Raw genomic sequence first — 23,165 nt, 5'->3', positions numbered from 1 at the left:
AATATAATACAATGTACATCCTGGCATGTGCATGTGTATTAGTAGATGCATATACTCTCCCAGTAGAGTTAGTACTGATTAGAAATAAATAGATTTACTTGGAATTAATTAAATGCCTATTATATTAATATTTATAGGCACTTCTTAATGTAGCGTAGTGTACTGACACCACAGGTTTCAGTTGGTATTCTTTATGGATTGTTGTGGTATCCAACTGAACTGTTGTTTTTTTCCAGCTCATGATTTTTTGTTCAGTCTACTGCCCCTGATTAGCAGCCATTTATTTTAAATAATTCCATAATTTTCCATAAACTGCTTCTGTTCAAATTACTTTAGAGCCATATTATACACCGTGAGCTAATGCTCTACAGCAAGGGTAGCCAGCCTACAGCGGCAGGCCACAGAACGATGTAAATGGAGAGCTCATGTTGAATAGGCAGATGTCTGCAGATCAGGCACTAGTTTACTACGTTACCGCTACAACATTTTTAAAGCATCTCTTTTCTACGTTGCTATTACATTATTGTAGTGAAAACATAACAGAACTCCATGCACACAAATGCTCAAAATAATCCTATAAAAAAAGACAGAAAATCCCTAAAACTTGGGTTCAGCTTCATCCCCAAAGTTGTCTATGAGTGCATGTTTAAGAGAGAGACAATGGAAAGAAACAAAATTACCTGAGAAGCCTATATATACAAATTCATGTTTATATTATCACCCTGTTTCTCTCTATTCCTCTACAGATGGAAACAGCATATCTTTAAATGGAAACATCAGCATAACCAGAACTATTTATTCCCAAACTGTTTCAAAATGCATATTGTTACATGCACAGCTATCCAATTCATGGTTGAGGAAATGATTAGAATGTGGAGCTTAAATATTCTAAACATTTTAATTAGATCTTATTGAGATTGAAAGTTATATAAACACATTCTTAGATGGTGGTTTTTGCGGGGAGTTTTTTATTGCTTTTCTCCATCTGGATATTTTGCCAGGAGGATTCAGGCATCAGCGTTCTGAGATTTTGTCAGTCTGCTGTTAATGTCCAGTACCTTACTGCTTCTCATTAAAAAGATTGCACACGTTCGTGCTGCAGTGCTGTGAATCCTCTAGGTGCTGCCAGAAAGCTTCCCTTGTGACTTAAATGATTTCCATCATTTACAAATCCAGGGGACTGGCTTATCGGCATTATTAGCACCAGACACTAAAATTGCCTTGTAGGAGAAGTACACCTGTGTGCGTAACCAGTTCACTCCCATACGAAGGCTCTTCATCCTTTCCAGCATTTAGCTCCTGATGTGTTCATACGGAGGAGTCACAATCTCCAGCCATCATTTAGCAAGGTTGGACAGCACACGCACTGACCACAGACGCATGCTCCAGACCACTCCCAAGCCATCTCCCCTGCTGATCTGCCAGCTCATGATGCTTATTTCCTTCCTGGTGGCCCTTGTCAGGAGGGAGGCCAAATAGACTTGCTTATAGTCTCCTCTCGTAAGCTTGCCTTTCCACTCCCCTGATAATTCTAGTAGCATTTCTCTGTTCCAGTTTTAGCTTTAATTATTGTTGCTTGAAGGTGAGTGTCCAAAATTGAGCCCCGCTGTCCTGAAGGAGTCTCACCAGGACCTCATTTAATGGCATTAATAATTCCCTGTGCCTGCTGGAAATACCACACCCAGTGAATAATTCTAGGTTAACACATACCAGTTTTGTTGCCGCATCATGTTGTTGTCTCATAGTCCTCCTTCGTTTGACCATTATCCCCAGGTGTTTCTCCTCGCCAGCCATTTCTAACTGATGAGCCTCATGGTCATCCATTTCTTCTTATGTGACATCCTGATTCTCTTCCATGTTGACAGTGCCTCTCAACTTTGTGTCACCAGCAGATTTCATTACCACACTCTGACTTTTTCTAAGAGCTTTAAAAAAAACTCCTAACTCAGATGAGTTCCAAGAGCGATATCAGTGGAGAACTCCACTGGTAATCTTCTTCCAGTCTGACAGTCTTTCAAGGTGCTTTTGTTTTAGTGAGCTGCTTTGTTCTGTACAGAAAAAGCAGTTAAGTCTGCTTTAACTCTCAGAAGCTTTGCGTGCCCTCAAGTAAAAGGCAAAAGCATACGATAATGCCAGCTGGAAGTTATGCTGAACACTGGAAATGGTTTCAAGTGGCAGTCATTCTAGGGCTGCATTGTATAAGCTCCTTAACAAAGAAACTTGAAATGACCTTTGAGCAACATCTTCACTTCATGCAATCTCTTATTTATTTTTATTCATGGAAGATAGTTGCACCAGTTTTGAACCTGCGATTGTAGCACATAAAAAGAAAATCTGAAATTGCATGAATTTAGATGCAGAAAGTATTGGGCTGAGCTTCTTTCTTTCCAAGTCGCCAGTCTGAATATAGTATTAGCTCATTTGCCGTCACAACTGAGAAGCCAAGGATTGATCCGTTATTTAAGCCCTGGATATTTTGCATTGCTACATACATGCTCTTCCATTTCAGTACTGGTCTTCCACTAGTGCTATTCCAATACCTTTTCCCTAATCCCTTCATAGATTTCATAGACATTTGGGCTGGAAGGGACCCCAGAGGATCATCAAGTCTAGCCCACTGCCCCAGGGGCAGGAAGTCAGCAGGGATCATAGGATCCCAGGAAGATAAGCATCCAAATGTGTCTTGAAGGCATTCACAGTAGGTGCTTGAACTGCCTCCGACAGCAGTCTATTCCAAAACTTGGGGGCTCAGACAGTAAAGATGTTCTTTCTTATGTCCAGCCTGAATTGGTTGCGGTGGAGTTTGTGACCGTTCGATCTTCTCATCCCTTGAGGCGCGCTGGTGAACAGACGTTCCCCCAGATCCTGATGAACACCCCTGATAAACTTATAGGTGGCCACCAAATCACCCCTGAGCCTGCGCTTTTCCAGGCTGAAGAGCCCCATGGCTCTCAGCCTGTCATCATAAGGTCTGTTTTCCTGACCTCTGATCATGCGCGTGGCTCTCCTCTGGACTCTGTCAAGCTTCTCCACATCCTTTTTGAATTGTGGAGCCCAAAACTGGACGCAGTACTCCAGCTGCGGCCTCACCAAGGCCGAGTACAAGGGGAGAATGACGTCCCGGGATTTGGTTGAGAAGCATCTATGGATCCAAGCCAGCATTTTGCTCACTTTAATAGCCGCAACATCACACTGGAGGCTCATGTTCATCTTGTGGTCAGTCATGACCCCCGAGTCCCTTTCATCTGTAGATGTAGCCAGTTTAGCCAAGAGGTGGTCGTGGGGTACCAGATCGAAGGCTTAAAAAACGAGGGTACTTTTCCACAGGCGCCTGCTTCTCCTGCTCCAGGACATGCTGCAGATTCAGCATGTGAGGCTGGTCTGTGGATCCAGTCCAAGCCATGAACCGAAAGCCCAGTTTATCTGGCCCACATGGCCAAATGAATTTGACACTCCTGTATTAGAAGATTGCCAGCTATTTGTATTTGTTTGCAATTGCTCTCTTGGGCTGTTATAAAAGATTTATTTTGTTTTATTTATTTTATTTTCAGGGCACAGTGGTAAATCTTTTATCCCCTTGTTCTGGCTCCTAATTAATTAACATCTCAGCAAAGCATAAGCTGTGTATAATTGAGTCACCCTTTAAACTCGTCTGTTTAAAGTTGACGGCAAGTGGCAGAAAATACACACACACACAGAGCTGTGTAAAATCATCCAAATCTGTATGAATCCTCCATGACCATTTGAGGCTGGACATAAGGAAGAATTTCGTTGCTGTCCGAGCCCCCAAGGCCTGGAACAGCCTGCCATCGGAGGTGGTTCAAGCACCTACATTGAACACCTTCAAGAGTAAATTGGATGCTTATCTTGCTGGGCTCCTATGACCCCAGCTGACTTCCTGCCCTTTGGGCAGGGGGCTGGACTCGATGATCTCCCAAGGTCCCTTCCAGCCCTAGTGTCTATAAATCTATGAATCAGTGCCTGCTGGTGTGGAGTTTCCCACTTCCTCCCAAGCAAGCACAGGTCCCTAATAATTCTGTAACCATTCTCCCCCACGCACACACACTCAGTCACTTGTATGCTCCCCAGTCTCACAGCACTCCTTCCCCCTGTACCATCTCTGCTTTTTCCTCCTCTGAAGCTTTTTTTCCCATTATGACCTCCCACTGACAGCTCCAGGAATGGTGGTTAACGTCCTTCCACAAGTCTCAGGGAGCCAGCTGTAGATGGGATGTTTTGATCTTCCCTCTCCCAACCCTGTTTCCTTGGAGTTGCTGAGGTGAAGAAGAGAAGGGAAGAAAAGGAGAAGTAGAAAGCAATCAATTTGTTAACAAAAGGACAGGGGGAAAGAGAGAGAAACAGGGCTCTTGTTGAGCTCTTTCTGCTTTTGCCTCCCAGGTTGTGAAAATGGTACAGGTTCCTTCCTCCTCTTCTGTCTTCCTCAAAATTTCTGTCAAATCCTGAGAAGAGTTGTGATGTCCTGGAGCAGCAAGCTGCTCTTTCGTTGGAGCCAGGAGAGGGGAAGGACAGAGGAATAGGAGTAGGTGACTGCTCAAGGTGCCACAGTCAGGGAGGTACCACACACACATGGTCTCCCCGCCCCCCATCCTGCCACTCGTGCCGGCCAGGAGCCACTGGACAACTGCAGTGCAACTAATCCCAGGGGCTAGGCAACAGGGCCCGCCACCCCCTGCAGTGCCAAGGCCTGAGTGGAGCCAACCAGCCAGAGCAGTGCAATAAAAGACCTCCAAGTGATGAGCACTATCAGGGAGCATGAAGGGCTGGGAGGAGAGCACCAAGGGCTGAGCCAAAGGCAAGACAATGGTGCCCAGTGAGAAAGCAATGCAGCTGTGTGCCCCCACATTGTTCACCAAGGCTAGTGCTGGAGGCTGAACTGCAGCCCCCACTGCCCCCTCACCACTGCCAGCACTGCCAAGGGTGAAGGCACGAGCAATGCTGGGTGACGGTGCCCTGCCACTGGAGCTGGGCTTTCTGTTAGGCAGCTCTACGTGCAGCCCACCTGCCTGTCCTCCTGCCACCCCACACTGAGCCCCTGCTGCCCAGCACCAGGCGCCATCTCAGGTAAACAGGCATGCGCTGTCCTGAACTAGCCCGTGGGGTCCCTTGCCACCCACAGCTGCTGGGGCACGTGTGCCCTGCACACACGCACACCTCCCACACACACAGTGCCAGAGACTTGGCAGGGGGGCCAAGTTCACCGGAGTGCCATTTTCCCCTAAGGCCAGCTCTGGGTAAGGATAGTCGTTGGAGGGCATTTCTCCACGCACCCTAGAAGAATTAGAACACCTGTGTAGTTGGCAGGTCTAATCGCAGAATGAGAGGAATGCTTCCCTATTTGATTTAATGGGGAAGTGCACTTCAGGGTTGGTTTTAGGGGGGAGAGAGGAGCTGCACGTGTCTGTGTTGTGTTCCTGCAAGATGCGGATACCTTTCCAGAAAAGAACAGCAGCTTCCTGTCGGATGTCAGAATTTGCAAACAGTTAACCTAGTTGTAGAGTTTGATTTCAGTATGCAAAGGAGGTAGGGTTTGGGTTATATCCTGAATGAGTAATATTTGTTAGTCATTATTTGGCAAATGTTGACTTTAGAATCTATTCCAAGTCACTTTTTGAAATAAAATGTCAAAATAATTTTATTGCTGAAGTAACATAAATACAGTTCATAGTTTACAGAAGAATTTAAAACCTCATCTTTTAGATACAGAATTGTAATGTAAACCTTTGCTTTCATAGTCATATTGTGCAGATGTGCTTTCCAGTCTTTCTTTTCTTTTATTTCCAAATAATTTGTTTCTGTTTTCTCTTTCCTTTTCTTGCCTCTTTGTAAAGGAGTCAATCACTGTCAGCATAAAGTAAAGAAAGCTAGGCGCTTTCTCCCTTTCGTCTTCTGTTCCCATGAGCCTTCGCCTAAGGGTACTGCACTCCTCTTTGTACAGGCTGCTTTATTAACTTAAAAGCTGAATACACTAACTCTTTGACTGTCTGTGTACAGTTTTACCCCAGCTTCAGGTAAACAGAGTTCCAAGAATAACAAATTAAATTTCTGCTGCCCCCTCCAATTTGATTTCCAGTGAGATGCCTCATATACTTGCAGGCTGCCGTTTTCATGGGAGAGTTTATTCAAGGTGTAATACACTGCTATGGCAAACGATTCAGTCATTTTCTTCAACTGTTCAGCCACTGAATCTCTCCATTTCTTTCTGGCAGTAGCACACTCGGATTGCATTCTTGGACCCCTGATGCAGCATGCGAGTGAATGACGTAGAATGGCAACAGTAAACGTTAGTTAAGATCACATGAATTGGAGTGAACGTAGCAATGCTGGCTGTTGTGTAGTCCAGCTTTGTCTGGACAGTCTTTGGCTTTGGCAGGGTGAGGGAGCTGTAATGGGAGAACTGGTATAATAAAAGGTGCGTTAATTTTTCATTATAGAATGTGTTTTGAATTTTAGTTGGATTTTCAATCAATACTTCATGTGCCTCAAACCTTTTGCTGTGAATATGTGCTATGGTAGAGAGCCACTATGCTAAATCCAGAATATCAGTGTTAATCTGAACAAGTGCCCAATGGACTTGCCCTGTTTGTTGCTTATAACTTCAGTCGCAAATTCATATAACTCTGGTATGCTTAGTTTAGTGAATATATATTTTTTCCAGCTCTTTTTGGCATCTAAGCAAGTGTAGGAGTATCTTCCATTCAAAAGAGATAGTACTAACTATTATCAAGAAGATGTAATTGTACATGCAGAGTTTTAGAGACCAAATCCACAGTTGATATAAATTAGTGTAGCTCATCCAGCCCCAAGAGATCTGTATTATGGTGAAAGTTTAATTTGAACTAAAATTTAACAGTGCATAATATGGTGCACTGTACCAACTGGTTTATTTTCTAACTTTATTTGGTTGAACTTTATGTAACAAAACTGCTACCCTGCATTCCATCACTAGCTCTGAGCTGATTGTGTCTAAGCCCCTTGGGTTTTAGATGAAAAGTCTTAAGTTGCACTCTTTTTCTGGTTTCTCTTGAGTTAGTGTATATTTATAACTGCAGTCTTAATATACTTTTGGTTTCTCATGAATTTAATAGTATATTTTCCCTCTCTCTCCCCTGCTTTTTTTTTTCCTCTCTCCCCCTTCTCCCTCCCCTCTGTTTTTCTCTCTCCTTGCATGCCACCTGGATCTGCAGATGAAATTAGTGGGGACGGTAATGTTTTCTAGTCTGTGTGTTACTAACATGCAGTATGCAGCCTTTGTGTCCATATCACTAACACACATTTCAGCTGTTAATTTTTATACAGATTATAATACAAAAAAGAAAAACATGCATTAGAGATTAGCTGGTATGGTATGAACATTGTACCTTTTAAAACGACTTGACTGCTATTTTCTGTTAGGTGAACTGAACAAAGAAAAGCTTTTCACACACTATGCAATGTGTTTGGTAACATTTCAGAAGTCAAGTAGTGAAGGCTAAATTGCATGCGTTTGCAGTGAGACTTCTGGCATTGAAGTGAGATTTTGGGAGGTTTTAAAGTGATCGTTCCTTATGATTAAAATAACAGGAATAATCTAGACAAAATTAATTAAAGGGACTTCTCTTCAATAAATGAGATCAACTGATGTGATGCAAACTGGCAAATGATTCCATTGTGTGATGCTTGCTCTTCAAAAGCATGGTAATATCCAAGAGTTTCACTACTTGTTGGTTATGTTTCATGGATGAAAGAAAGCTATACAATATAGAGAATTTGAGGTTAAGTATGTATAATGTTGGGTAGGTTTTTATTATAAAGTCTTCTGGTGCAACTGAAATTTGAGTTTTACACTGGCTCTTGTTTTTAAAATAGCTCTTGGTTTTTTTTTGGGGGGGGGGGGCGGGGTTTAAGTGAACAGTGATTTCAGGTACTTAGCTTTAAAATTGAAATGCGCATCCCAAAGCCAGTGGTGGGTGTTAAACAATTTAAATAATGTTATCTTTTACTTGTCTCCCAACATCTTGTGGAAAAAAGTCCACACACATCTGTGTAAAATCATACACATGCATAAATCAGTGCCTGATAGTGTGGAGTTTCCCATTTATGGAAGTCTAACTAATACACCTTTTTAAACATTTTAAAAAGAAATTGTTGAGCAACAGTGCATTTAAAATAAGACCCTTTAAAAAATTTCAAATTAGACACCCAAAATCCCCGAGTTCTGAAAATTTAGAAGCACCAATATAATACAGTACTACTGAAAACAGTCTAGTATTAGTAGTGCATATTGTTTTGATTTACAGTAATTAGGAGATGAATAAGTTGATGGTCTCAAAGAAGGTATATACAAGTGTATAAAATATAAGGAAAAAATAAAAGTCAGTCTTCCTCTGATTAAATGAACAGAAAGTATAACCAGATTCTGCTGATTTTTGTTTTGCCTGTTAAACATGCTCAAGCAGCACCACTGCCATTTTCTTTCTGACCGTAGAAGTCTTATGGCTCATAGCATAAGCTCAGGAGTTATACTGCTGTTGATCCTCCACACTCTAACCCTACTAGGTCTTACAGGACAGTATAAAATAGGAAACAGTGTAAGTTAAGGACCCTAATAAATATTTGAAAAATCTCTGGTAGAGAAAGTGATGCGGAACATTTCCAAAAGAATGTTAATCTTTAAAAAGAGAAGTAAGAATCTGGAGCAGGTGCGGTAGACCTTCCATACTGGGATGTGTTTTCCTAGTGCCTGATAAATGTGTCCTGCTTCTAGCAGTAATAGTGTCTGTCTGAAAGAGGTTCATGAATGTTTGTAATATCAGTGACGTCAGGGTTGGCCAGTAAGTTAGAAAGGACAGAACTGTTTTTGAAGGTGCAACAGAAATGCAACTTAGACCTCTTTATTTCCTTTTGTATATGGATTGCCAGGGGATTCAGAACTTAGGCAGCCAGAAATTCTTTCCCTTCTGATTGCTTCACTGATATATCCTCCCCCCCAAGGCCAGAAGGAAGCATTACAGTGTTGTGGTCTTATATCTGATACGATACATGCCAGAGTGTCTCACGGAGTAATTTTTTGTTTTAAGCTCATCAATTCTGTTTGAGCTCAAAGATATCTTTGAGATCCTGTCTCAGTGTAAAGACTGCAAAAAGGTCTTGTAATCTTTGTTTTGGGTCATTTTAAAACTGATGGCCACAACTCCTTCTGGACAAGATTTTAGCAGGATTGTTGCTGCAGGTTCTCATTACTCCCAGAAGGTGCTGGAGACTTAGATGAGCCTTTTCCTCAATTCTTATTTTTGTTCCCTTTAAACATTCGTTAGAGTATGGAGAGGAAAGTACTTATGTTCCTTAAAGGCTTGAAGCTACTTATGTAGCCGTTGTTCTCTCCTAGATTAGAAATCAACTATTCTTGAATTTGAAGCCACTTTTCACACTTTATAAAAACCGTTCCTTGTTTTAGTATTGTGACAGACTGTATTTTTGACTGTCCATTGAGTTCCAAACCACAGGACTTCAATTCCTTTTTAAGATGTTGAAAAACAACAGTAAGCTCAGGTTGCTTGTATGTGCCTTATCTGTTCTCCGATACCTCCCAAAGTAGGGGCAGATACATCAGCAGCTGGCATGAAACAGAAACATCATAACAAGTTCACATTCCCTGACCACAATATCACAAGAAAACAGAATGACCTATCAGTTACATCAGTATCCTTGTAAATTAAATAGTTCCTTGCCAATGGATGTTAATTCTTTAGACCAACATTACTCAGACAGAGGCTAGTCTCGGTAGAGAAAAGGAGTGAAGAGTGAAACAAGAAAAAGTGTATAAATTGATTTCCTTCTCCTTTTGATGCATGTTTCCAATTTAAAGTCAGCAAACTCTTACCATCCATCCCTTGAGTACTCAATACGCTATTCTGTTTCGTGGAGTCCTGAGTGGAAATGACCCAGCAAGAAAGAAAAATTAACAGAATTTCCCTGCCCCTTTCTTCAAAAACACAGTATATTGTCACAGATTAATCCAAAGAACAATGTCTTCCTTTTAAAAAGCTTTCACGTAGGAATCCTGAACAACTTGGCAGAATTTTTTCTGAGATGAATACCTAGTTAGCCACCTAAATCCATGGGTAGGTACCCTGACAAGGTCTGATTTTTTTCAAAGTTGCCAAGCAAGCTGGAAATACCCATTTATGTTGGCAAAAATTGTTAGATGCTTTGTACCTTCTGAAAAACAAGTCACTTAGGTGACCAAATCCAATGAAACCATAGTCGTGGGCTGTTTCTGGAAGCTTGTTAGACAATCAGTTAGTGCTACTGAAAGCTCTTTAGGGAAGAGAAGTTATCTTCCTATATAACGTTTTACCACCTAGAACATTTGGGGAATGCTGTTAAATAAACAGAGAAAGTAAATAGGTTTTTTTTTTTCTTCCCAACTATAAGCTTTCTGAGATACCAGGTCTTGGTAACACTCTTAGGAAAGAGAGTTATTGAAGTGAATTTTCTATAAACTAAACAAGCTTAGATTAATAGGACAGATAACAGGTACCAAGAGAGAGCACCAGTTCTAGAAATCTTTACTCTCCAAGAAAACTGGAAAGTGTATACACCTTCTCACCAACAGAAAATCATACGCTAAATAGTTGGTGCACATTATAATGACCTGGGGGACAGCTTGTTTTACCTGTGACACAGCAAATCCTGTAGCGTAAAGGGCTATTTTATTTGCGGTTCATTCAAAAAAATAAAAAAGTTTAACCTTCTGTTATTTGTAGTGTCTGTCCATTGCTAACAAGGGTTAGGTGTGAATAATTCATTATTAATAAATCAGAGGATTTTTTTAAAGAAGTCTTCAATGTAAACTAATTGATTTCCATTATAGAGCTAATACTTTTAAAAGTAGATGCTAATTCCCCTTCTACTCCCTGATAGACAAGCCTCTGTACTGTAACATAGGGGACAATGAGGTCATCTTCATTTCCATGATTCATGCATGAGGAGATTTGAGTCATGTCTTTCCGAAATGAATTTCAGCAGTGGTGAAAACTGGGGGGTTTAGGTGCATTTCTGACTGTATTTGTGGGGCTTGGGGATACAAAGTGTTTTAAACTTCTTTTAGTATGTCTTTTTTCCCAAAACTCTCTGATTCCTTCCTTACAGAAACAGATGACTATGCAGAGATTATAGATGAAGAAGATACTTACACAATGCCCTCAAGTAAGTGTGCTGGTTCACTTCAGAACTTAGACTTCAAAGTTTCTTAGGTTTTACAAACACTGTATCTTGCATTTCAAAGCCCCAAGTAACAGGCTCACAAAAACATTTACTGTACACAGTTATACTCTTGTGAATGCTGTGGCCTTTCAAATCCAGTCTCTGAAGCAGACAGTCACATTCTGTTGCATTTACCATAGTGAATTTTGTTGCAGTAGGTTTCTGTCTCATGTCAAAGCACAGAATTTAAAGTTGTGAATGAATGCAGTGCTGAGTGGGGGAGGAGGTTAATAAAATTTGCTTGAGCCAAAAATAATTTGAACAGGCGTCATATACAGGTTTCCCACAAATTTTGTGGGTCCTGTATATGCAAATTTCCTCTTATGCGATGACACTTTTTATACCCAAAATTCATTATATGTGAGGTGAATTCACTCGTATGTGATCGGCATAGGTGCTGCCCCCCCGAATAGGTAAGTCTGTATGGGGAGGGGAAAGGGCCGTGGGGCCAGGGCCCCACTCAGCCCCGGCTGCAGCTGCTGTGGGAGTGGCTGACACCAGCTGCCTGCAGCCACTGGGCTGCACCGTGCCATGTCCCAAATCCCTTGGGTCTCCACTCATCCCCACTCGCCCCAGCTCCTGCTGCAGCAGGTCTGGGAACAGCCAACACCACCTGCCTGCACCACAGCTTGGTGCAGCTCAGAAACTGGGGTGAGTGGGGACAAGCAGAGCCCTGGGGGGGTTGGGGCACGGCGCAGCCCAGCGGCAGCAGGCGCTGGGGTGAGTGGGGAGAAGCAGAGGCCTGGGGCTGCAGCAGGGAGCAAAACGGAGAGAACTCTAAGTGGGGGCGGGGCATGGGGCGGGGCAGGGAGTGGCATGGATCTCGCTGCTGTGTGCACCCTGGGAGGACTGGAGGGCTGCTCCCGGCTCTTCCTGGGGGGTGCATGCCCTCCGATCTGAGTGCAGGACTAGAGCAGGCTTCCTGGGCTCTTCCCGGTGCTTGGCAGTGGTGCTGGAAGGGCAGGTTGGGGGAGCTATGGCAAATTTTGGCATGGCAGCAGCTCCCCTCCCAGTGCTACCACCTGCCCTGAGCACCAGGAAGAGCCCAGTGTCACTGCCAGCCCCAGCCTGCAGCAGCAGCCTATTCTTGCTCTGCATGCAGATCCAGGGGCACGGTCCCCCCGGGAAGAGCCCAGCCCAGCCACCCCAGCCTGCAGCCCTCCTGGGGTGCACATAGCAGCAAGAGCCTCATTAGGAAGATTTCATGTAAGTTTGTTGGTTAGGCCTCCACATTGAAGCATCCTCATACCCCAGCCAGCTGCGTCAGCATCTGTGTATGCATCGCAGTGCGTTAAATTCCACCATAGGATAGTACCTGTGTTGGCAAATACTAACCTACAGCAGCGTTTTATTAGTTTACTGCAGCCTGATAGAGCCACACATGTAGATGCTGAGACTTTACTGCAGAGCTAATCGGGCAATTCCATAGTAAATGTCTTGTGTAGATGCACCCGGTGAGAAGGAATAGATCGTGGTGAGGGGACAATATAAGGTTGTCATGAATCTGCATTTTCAAAGACAAAAGGCCAAGGCATGTAGCTAATCAATTTAATATTGCTAATTGGGCAATTCCATAGTAAATGTCTTGTGTAGACATGCCCTACTGTGCTCTTTCTGAATTAATATGCAATATTAAATTGGAATTTTAGTGTTCGCTACTCTTACAAGAAACTAGTATGCTACTGTGAAAAATGCAGCTGCAGCTTGCAGTGAACTTCACAATCTAATACTTTACGACTTGCTAACCTAAAATGGTCTCAAGAACTGACTAGGAGCTTAAAATGGCAGAAAACCCAAGTTCCAGCTATGTCTGCAGATAAGGAGCATTATTGTGGGAGGTGAGGGGGCAAATGACACAGTTAAACGGATAACCATAATCAACTCAAATGCTTAATATTTAAGGTGATGATATACTTAGGTGGTGCAGTACTGTGTTCCCCTCCCTGAAGAGAGAAGTTTCCTGACCTCTAAGCTACTGGGAAGAGATTGGTTTCTTAACAAGGAAATTATTTTAATAGCAAAAATATATATTTCATAAATGTGAAAAAACACATTTTGAATAGAATGCAGTAAATTACTGTGTAAATCTGCTTTAAAATAATACTGGGATCAAAGAAAATTGTGAAAAATTGTATGTTTATTTGTCTGTAAAGGTGTAGCTTATACGTGAATAATCCTGCAATCCTTACTTGCCTGAGGATTTCAGTGGGATTACTTGCATGCTGAATCCTACTGGTGCTGAGCACTTTGGCTTGATCCAGCAAAGTGCTTTGCTGAATGGGTCAGTGGTGAGCTGTTTATAGCACCAAGAAAATGTGGATTATAGAGACTGACCTGTTTTGTGTTAGTAAAACCTTAAAAGTTGCTCAGCTAGGTTATCATCTTGGCTAAGCTAAAATATATTTACCTTTTAAAAATTAAGAAATATTTGACCAAATGTCTTGTTACTTTTAAGAAGGTATATCTAAGTAAGTGTTTGATTTTTCTCTTAATTGCACTACAGAAAGCTATGGAATAGATGAAGGTAACAGGAGACACTTTAACCATCTTTATATGCTTGCAGTTTTGGAATGATGTGGAGTTTTTCAGTTTAAACCTGTTCACTTTCGTTTGATAAGCATTGCTTATATATAGTTAAGCTAATTCATTTGTTAGCTTTGGGATTTTAAAGAGGAATATGCAGGATTTTTGATACAAGTGAAAAAGGCATTGATTACTTCTCTTTTCAGCTAGCTGACCTTATTTCTGTAGCATTAATGAGGCCATCAAATAATCAGGAATGAGGTCTAAGCTGGTTAAGTATGTGTTTTTCTTGTGGAAAGGATAATGGCAATGGAAATGCACATTATACATGTTTTTCCCAGCTCCTGAAACAGTATTGTTTGACTGCCAGCAGTTAAATTAAAAACTAAATAATTCAATTGCAACTGTATAAATTTGATTGCTAAGCTAGTGAGCCATTTCTACACTTGTGTTTACCCAGTCAACTAAAAAAACAAGTTAATACAAGTGTGTAAATCACAGAACATTTTATTATGTCGATTTCATGCCAGTTGTGCACTGTCAGATGTGAGACACAGTCATCATTCTACTTGTATTCATTTTATCTTGATGTTCCACTCTTCTGGCTCCCAGTTTTTTTGCTTGCAGCCACCTCTTTAAAAATACTCCTGGCTCAACTGATGGTTCAGAGATCTAAATTATTAAATAGTGGATACCTCTTAAATATATAAGAACATGTCGTTTTTAGGGTGTTCGTAGTTAAATCCATATTTCCCTGAGCAATTTTTCTTCCTTTCCTTATTCCTTTATCAGCAGTAATTACAAAGGAAGTAATTATATTTATTGCATTGAAATGAGTAATGCATAGTAATTAATTTAGTAAGTCAGATTTCAGAGGGTCTTATTCTCTGCTCTCATTCATACAATTGCTTAAGAGGATTCCACTGTGTATACAACATTTATGTAGGTTGGCGTGCAGCAAATTTTAATCTTAATTATTTATACGTCAGGCATTTGAGTGGGTTACTTTTAGTTTGGCATCTTGTGGATTATTTCCTTTGAATATTTTTCATTAGTAGTTTGAAATTTAAATGCATTGTATTCTTACAGCCAGAGATTATGAGATTCAGCGGGAAAGAATTGACCTAGGACGCTGTATTGGCGAAGGACAGTTTGGAGATGTACATCAAGGAGTTTACATGAGTCCAGTAAGTAAGGGTTTTTTATAACCTTTACACACAGTTTCAGAAAACTTGCTAGATACCTGACATGTCTCATCTGCATGACCTGAACTATTGATGCATCAAGGCTTGATGTAACAGTATTTATAAGAATGAATATATGACACTTATACTAAGTTAAAGATGCTGCACAAACTTTAATATCCACAGTGCTCCTATAAAACAGCTGCCATTATTCCCATTTTACAGATGGATAAATCACTTCTCTCATTTTCTCAAGGCCCTGCTCAAAGCACTGGCTGACCTAGGGGTAGAACTCAGGAGTAGTGACTCCAGTCATGTGCTCTCTTCATCATCTTGGTGACACATGAACAAGCTTAAGTTATCCGTCTTGAGAAACTGAAAACAATGTGATCATTATCCACACAGCTTACATTTTCAGAAGAGCTTAGGGATTGACTTTGAGTGGCCAGCATCCATATTGGTGGCTGTGGTTTGAGAGAAGCTGCTCACCTAGTATGATACTAAATTCTCTTGAAATTTGACACCCTTGCCTGTTGCATTACACTTTCACTAAAGAAATGCTTCACTGCCTAGATTAATATTAGATGTCAAACACTTTGATATAAACCAAAATCTAAATCACCTGCTGGCCTGTGGCAGATGTAAGTGAATGAATATCTGTGATACAAAACACTATCATGGTGAGTTTTTTGCCAGTCCCAGCAGAGGATGCCAGGCCCCCCAACTGCAATTGACACCCCACAAGTGGAGTATTGTGCCCATGCAGAGCTATGGTGATGGCTGTGGGGCTCTCTTTTGGCAAAGCAGTCATCCTTCATGTTATAAACTGCAGGATCAGGACCTTAGTGGATACTCCCTGTCACTCCAGGAAGTGATCCTTTTAAACTAGGTGTGAGGCATATTGGTGAGGAACCTTGCAACTCCCTGGTCCTCTTTCTGTGCAAGTCTGGCACTCTTCATGACTGCTGCACTTCCAGTCACACAAACTAATACCAAATGAAACATTTTTTTTCTTTTTCAAAAGAATCAAAATAATCTAGCAAAGGACTTAAGTGTATGAGTAATCCCATTGATACAGTGGTACTAGCACGCTTAAAATTCAGACATTTGAATCCTTTTCTGGATTAGACCATACGTGGTAGTCTAGCAAAACTGATGATTTTAATGAGAGTTTGGCTCAATTAGGCACGAATTTAAATTTGGATAAGGACTTAAACAAGGTTATATGGCAAAATATCACAAACAGTTTGGAAATCAATGTAACTGCCACCTTTGTATTGAGACTTCCCTTGCTTCTCAAGTAGTCCCTGTTCATGTACTTGAGAAGCAAGGTCTACTCAGCTTGGGTAGAAGTGGATAAATCTGGTCCTGTGTGAAAGCAGGTCATGTTTAATTTTTGAAGAGCTGTTTCCTTAAAGATACTTGCCAGCAGAGATAATTTTTTTTATGCATCATCAGCATCTGACTGTGTTAATTGTTTTATTACGTAGAGAAGAAAGCTGGAAGGAACCTCCATAGGTCATCTAGATCTAACATTTAAGACACTTTAAAAATGTTTCCATGGGTGACATCTTTATAATTAAGTGCACTGATCATGAATGTGCAGTCTGACTGTTTGGAAGAAATTTCATCATAGGTTAAAGATTAGGCTAAAAAACACATCGTGGCAGGTCCAGGTTTATTGTGGCAGTGATTTATATCATGTGTGTTTGGATTAGAAGTGAAAAGAGGGAGGATTCCTGACTTCCAGCCTTCTAACCTCAGCCTGGAATCTGAAAGATCAGCTTATTTATCTCCAGTAATGATTATATTCTTCTTGAAGACTTGAATTTTGTCAGGCGCATACAGATCATAATAGAATCCAGCTCATCTACCTCTTTCATTACCTTTCTATATTAAACAGCCATTAGACAGACTATAGCTAGTAATCACTATCAGACTAAGTTGCTAAAGGCTGAGTAGAAAATGAACTTAGAGGATCTTGATGCTTAGGGGCCAGGAACTGAGACCATGCAGAGGAAATCTTATTTAAAAGGCCTAAAGAGCATGAAATTTACCTAGAATGTTATTTAAAATTCCATTTGCTTTTCATTAATCAAAACCATTATGTTTGCATTGTTATGCCAGGTTTAGCCCAGACAGTCATATCCTCACTATCATTTCTCCCTCCATCCCTTTCCAAAAACCTTTAACAATTTGATTTTTCTCTCTTTATTTAACTTATCCCATAATAATGCCTTGTTAATTTACCTTGCACCATACTTGAGGATTCTTGCTAATTGCAAAGCCTTAAACTGTTTCACTCATCTCTACAGCTGATTACATACAAAAGGTTTATCAATGAGAGCTCCTGAATATTCTTTGCAACATAGTACTTCATTTGTATGTTAAAATAAAATAAAAATAATCTTGATTTAAAGTTAACTATACTTAATATTTTATAGATAAGTTGAATAAGATCACTGATTATCCAGAATATCAATCTGGTGCCCATACTGTGCGGAGTACTGTCATCACCACCACCTGAAGCAAGCCCACCAGGCTGCCAGGTGCAGCCAGCCAGAGCCTGATACCAGCAGCAGTCAGGAAGACATGCCAGGCAGCCCAGTAGGGTGCATCAGGGACAGAAGTGCTCTAGAAGGGCAGCAGCATGTGGTGCCCCCAGTTGTGCTGGGGCAGGTATGGTGGGGACCAGGGCTAGGGGCTCCATTCCTTCCCTCTGTCCCCTTCCTGCCTGCTGCTGCTGACAGCTGAATGCTGGTGAGGGGACAGGGCTGAGGTGAGAAGCCATGCTGGGCAGCAGGCAGAGGGGAAGCTCCCATCTTGCAGTGTCCCTGTTCCCTCTCCCCCGCGTGCTGGCCGGGGCTGAGTCTAGCTCTCCCCTCCCTCCACTGCCCGAGTTTGTGCCTCCTGCCTGTGCTGCTCAGCTTCAGCCTTGTGCAAGCTGGGGCAGCCCCAGGGAGCAGAACCAGAGCCCTCCCCGCCAGCAGCACAGGCCCATAGCCTCATAACATGTGGCAGAGAAAGTAGAGTCCTACAGGAGGAAGGACCAAGCCCCCTGGAGCCCCGGCAAACTGCCGGCGGCAGCAGCAGGAGCCCAGTGTGACTGCAGGAATTGTGACTGCTGGAATCATGATGGGTGCCTGCCATTGCTGCCCAGAGCCCCAAGGTGCCCAACTCCTGCTCCTGTCACCCTCCCCACCCAAGACCATTGTGTAAAGCCAGAAAATTTCTGAACTACAGATCCTCCCTTCCCCCTATCCAAACCCCCACCCCCCACCTACAGCTGACAGCTTGAAGCAGCTACACATGACCAAGGCTAGCAAGTCATTCTGCGAGGGGGGGGTTAGGAGGGACCCACAAGGCAGCATGGGATGCTAGAGGACTGCATCCTGCAACAAGGGGATATGGTACTGAAGTTCTGCAGATTTAACCTAAATCAGATAAACCTGATAACACCAGTCTTTAAAAATTATTTTAAACTAGTCCTTAAAAATGGTTTGGAGCATGCAAAAAGAAGTTTGTGCGCTCTAAACTTCTGTTACAAGTATAGACCAGTTTCCGGCCACCTCAGCTGGAAAAAATATAATGTCCAGACCTGGCCTTTGTGAATGACCCAGGAAACAAATATTGAAAAGCATGAAGTATAATCTTAGCGTCATTCTCATAACATTTGTGTGTGTGTAAAAATAGAAGGGAAAGGGAGACAGAGTAAACTTGCACTCGGGCCATCACTCTATGAGAGAAAAGGTGTCCTCAACTCCAGCTGGTTCCCAGGGGTGTCAAGGGACTCTGAACCTTGCAGGGTCAATCCATTAAGCAAGAAAGTTATGTTCCCCTAGCTGTCATAGTAGCTCATACTATGCGCAGGAATGTAGTATTGATGTAACTGTGATAGTCGAGGAAGTAAGAGAGAAACATTTGTCTGGCAATCTCTTTTTCAGTGGTCCTACTTTATAGTTATCAGAGGGAAAGTGAGCAGGGATCTGGGGTGCTGGAGAGCATGGAAGAGGCAGTGGGCCTGATCCAGGCCAGCAGGGAATGGGGGCAGACCCTATCTCAGCACCAGGATGGGGGCTCCTTCTCCCCTTCTTCTGTCAGTCGGAGAATGGTAGGGGGTGGGACTCAGCAGCTGGCCCAGCAGCACAGGGGAATCACCCTCGGCTGACTGTCTGTACTTAGCCGTAGATCCTGAATAGCCTGAGACCTACTTCAGGGACCACCTTCTCTCCTATGCCTCATCATGATCCCCAAGGTCAGTCAAGAACAATCTCCTACAAGTACCATCAGTACGTCAAGTCTGCTTGGTGAAGCACATGTTCTCAGCAGCCGCTCCTCAGCTCTTGAGTTCCCTCCTTGAGGCCCAAGAGCTTGAGCCTTTTGGACGCACTGCAAGACCTTCTTGTTTGGGCAGGCATTTAGCAGGCAAAACCAGGACGAGTGGTTTAGTGGGTCTCAGCTTTATTATTTTATTTATTCCAGTTGCCCTTAATTGCTTACTGCAATTAAAGTTTTTTTTGCTTTAATTGCAGTAAGCCACTCTGAGACTGTTGCGAAGGGCGGCACATAGATAACGTGAATTAATTAGTTAACGTCTGATAATACAATCACATGGTTTTAATACAACATATGTCAACCTCAGTTGAATTTAGTGTAGGACAACACATGTGAATCACATTTACAGGACCAAGACTTCAGCGTGGGGACCTGTTGTATTAATTATATTGGCTTAGCTACCAGAAAGATAAGCCTTTAATGGAGCAGTGTTGTGACCTAGGAGAACTGTTATTTTGAGAAGCTTCCAAAGTTACAAGCTGAAGAGCACTGCTACTTTGTTATGCAGATTACCCATTCAGTTCATTTAGCTTTTAATTTTCCATTAAAATATAATTTTCCAGTTTCTCCTTTTCTGTGAGTACTAACAAAGCGTGAACATCTTAAAGCTTTTTTCAAAAGGAAAAGCGGTGCTGCTTTTTTGTGCTGTCTGCAGCCTGTAAAAAAAAAAAAAAGTTTGTAAAACACACCGTAGAAAGAGAAGATTAAAGATGATGTCTTAGCCACGAGGCCTCCTTCAGGGTGACGGGTCTTATTTTGTGCACCCAAGAGAAAAGTAGATTGTCTGCTATATTCTGCTGCTTTCTAATTTGAATAGCTATGTTGTACAGAAGTCTTAATTTCAAACTCATGCTTTAGCTGATTGTGAGGCTGTTGCATAAAATCTTTGTGCTATGCTCCTGTGAAATTTGTGAACTAAACAGAAAAGTTTAATTACTTTGCATCATGATAGCAATCTGCTTATTATTAAGAGCTTCAGCAGTCATAATTGCATCCAGCTTTCTGCACCGCAGAAGCCTACGCAAGTCTGCAGACACTCCAGAAAGTCCTTTATGTGGCTTTTCTCAAGGTGCTTTGTTACAAAACCCAAATATATTTTTAAGGGCAAAAAATATTTGATTTCTCTGCATGACTTAATGTCATGTCCAGGATGATCCACCCCATCTTTTCAACAATGTAAGAAAGTGCATAGTGATATTCAGGTAAGCTGGTTGTCTGTTTTTATAATTCTTCTACAAATTAGAAGCAACTCTTTAAGGTTGATCAAATTTAACTATGTTATAGGCAAATATCTTATATAAAATGCATGTAGTTGTTTAATATGTTTAATTTTGATTATTTAGTGTGTGAATGCTTTCAAGTTTTCAACATTACTAGCAGTTGTTTTCTTGTAAAATGTACTGCCAAAATGTTTCGGGTCTGTATTTGTGATTGGCTTTATTTGTATTATTTAAAGCATCTCTTTTGCAGGAAAACCCATCCATGGCTGTTGCAATCAAAACATGTAAAAATTGCACCTCAGACAGTGTGAGAGAGAAATTCTTGCAAGAAGCCTGTAAGTCTTAAAACATTTCCATTGATCTAACTTTTGTAAGTGCTTTTCAGGCCCTTGGTACCTTTGCAGATTTCTCTTCGGTGAAGGCAGGTTAGCTTGCTGTGATATTACTTTGAAATGTTTTGTTCATACGTTGGTCCTGTCCTTTGACACGCAGCAGACAACATTTGATTTCCTGAAATCAGCCACTTTGCTTATGCACGCAAATACTATGTCTGCAAATGCAAATGCAATGCAAATACCATTTTCCAAAATAGACAATTTCTGACCTCATCCAGACTACAGAAGTGAACTTTTTCTGAAATAGTAGAGTGGTATGGTTTCCATGCCTTCCTTTCTCCATTACACGCTATGATTATGAAAACCCGTGGGACCTGTTATAGTGCATTTATAACACCCCTTAAAGTTGTTATCTTCTTATCTAATAATAGGACTGCTAAGACTTTAGACCTGGAGAAGGGTTTTCTGTGTGCATGTGTAGGAAAAGAGGGGATACCTATTATTTGAATATTATGAATAATGACTAGAAAAGGAACCAGCCTCATCCTCTAAATTTTGTGCTTCGAAAACCAATGTTTAAACACATGGAGGAAAGTTTTGCAAACATTTTTGAGCATACTAGAAACAATACCCATCAAATCTGTTTGAACATTTCATAAATCTGTTTCAACTTCCAGAAGGAATTCTATAGTGATCCTCTTTCTTTGCCATTCTGTTTTATAAAACAAATTAACTCTACAGGACACATGAGTCTGATTTCTTGTTCTTCTCTTTCATTGTTATTGTATGCCTTTGAGATCATGTAAAGGTATTGTATTACATCAGTCAATTTATTGCTTAAGTCCAGAGATAAAAGAAAATTCTTGCTCTGTCAGTCACTTTTTTTTCTATTTTTTTCTCTATATGAAACTGCTGTGTTTAATGCTAAAGGCCTATTCATCTTTGAGTGTGTGGTTTTTTAAATTAAAATTAAATTTTAAATTCTGTATTTAGCTAAAAGACCGTTTTTGTTGCTATTGAAAATGCAGGTACTGCTGCTGCCAGTACTTATACCATAGCCGTAAAGAGAGAGTAGTTGAAATAGGGTAGGTGACTGCTTCCCCACAATACAAAAAAGAATGCTTTATGTATTTAGAAGGGGCTCCAGGGAACTACAGACTGGTGGGCCTAATGGTTGTCCCTGGCAAATTGGTAGAAACCATAATAAAAAATAAGATTGTTCATCAGAAGGGTGAATTGGGACTATTGCTCTCTGATCACACAGCCAACACTTGCCCAGTCCCTCCTCATTTTGTTTCTTGCCCTCTATACACTTTTCTCTTCTGGCCTTGAGTTCTGCATCCTTGTTTCCCTAAAGTCTATTCATATAAGTACAGCCGAGACTTTCATGTCTGCTTCGTCACTCCAACCACATCCTCCATACCATCTTTGTCCCTCTGCTGGCCCCTCTTTTACTCAACATCCAATACAAACCTTTTCTCTTTATTTGTAAGCCCCTGCATGACTTAGACCAAAAATATATTTGGTAATGTTAAAATCTTCCTCTGTTTCCTATATCTACCTGTTGTTGTTTCAATTTATGCCCTACCCTGCCCATAAAGGCTCAGGGAGGCTTACAATAAGACAAACAGCCCACCAGTAACATTAATTCATATGTATACACTTAAATTGCATGGTGACCTTTTATAGTTGCTAGTTTTTCTGAACCCTTTTCCTTTTTTTTTTTAATTGGCCATGTTGATAGCTCCTTCAGAAGCTGGTGATGAGGAAACCTATTTTCTTTTAAAACTCTTATGAGATAGAAAGGTAGAAAAAAAGAACACAAAATGTACCACTGTGGAATCTAGAGAGCACGTTGATCTAATGACCTTACCTTTTTGCAATTGTGAGATTTAGTCTAGACAAATCAAATTAATTCCTAGAGAACGTTTCACCAAAAAGAAAATATACAGTATTTAAAACTACCAGGATCTTACGAAAAGTAATAATGAGATATGTCATTGGGTAAATGGTAATTCCACTTTTAAGAGAATTTCTCTGATCAGCTGATGCTGTTGCACTGCTTCCTTATCCAATCGGTAGAAAGTGTGGGTCACAGTAATGAAACCTAATTTTAAAACCCTTTCTGCCTTGGACTTGATGATTATGGAAAGCTCTTTATGATCATGTGTCTTTCTTTGAAAGAAACACACTTTATTTACAAAGTTTAATACAGAAATCGTGTTTCAGTGGAATCCAGCTGGCATAGTGTTTTCTTCCCAGCCCCCAAAAGTGGCACTTTCTTGGCAGAAATTTTCTGCTGA

General features: G+C 41.3%; 1 protein-coding gene across 8 annotated transcripts in view; it reads left to right on the top strand.

The window, feature by feature from the left end:
- PTK2 (protein tyrosine kinase 2) overlaps positions 1–23,165 on the top strand; it is a 347,400-nt gene that overhangs the window by 266,656 nt on the left and 57,579 nt on the right. For all 8 annotated transcript variants that reach the window (XM_090040716.1, XM_090040718.1, XM_090040720.1 and 5 more), the window contains 3 exons: positions 11,152–11,208; positions 14,878–14,975; positions 20,778–20,862. In XM_090040716.1, the coding sequence (XP_089896842.1) occupies positions 11,152–11,208; positions 14,878–14,975; positions 20,778–20,862 (240 nt within the window). The remainder of the gene's footprint in view (positions 1–11,151; positions 11,209–14,877; positions 14,976–20,777; positions 20,863–23,165) is intronic.

This window comes from Crocodylus siamensis, chromosome 3, assembly GCF_052110815.1.
Source record: "Crocodylus siamensis isolate JL-2025a chromosome 3, ASM5211081v1, whole genome shotgun sequence".
Lineage (NCBI taxonomy): Eukaryota > Metazoa > Chordata > Crocodylia > Crocodylidae > Crocodylus > Crocodylus siamensis.
Note: the sequence above shows the minus strand (reverse complement) of the source record. Positions and strands in the feature narration are given on the sequence as shown.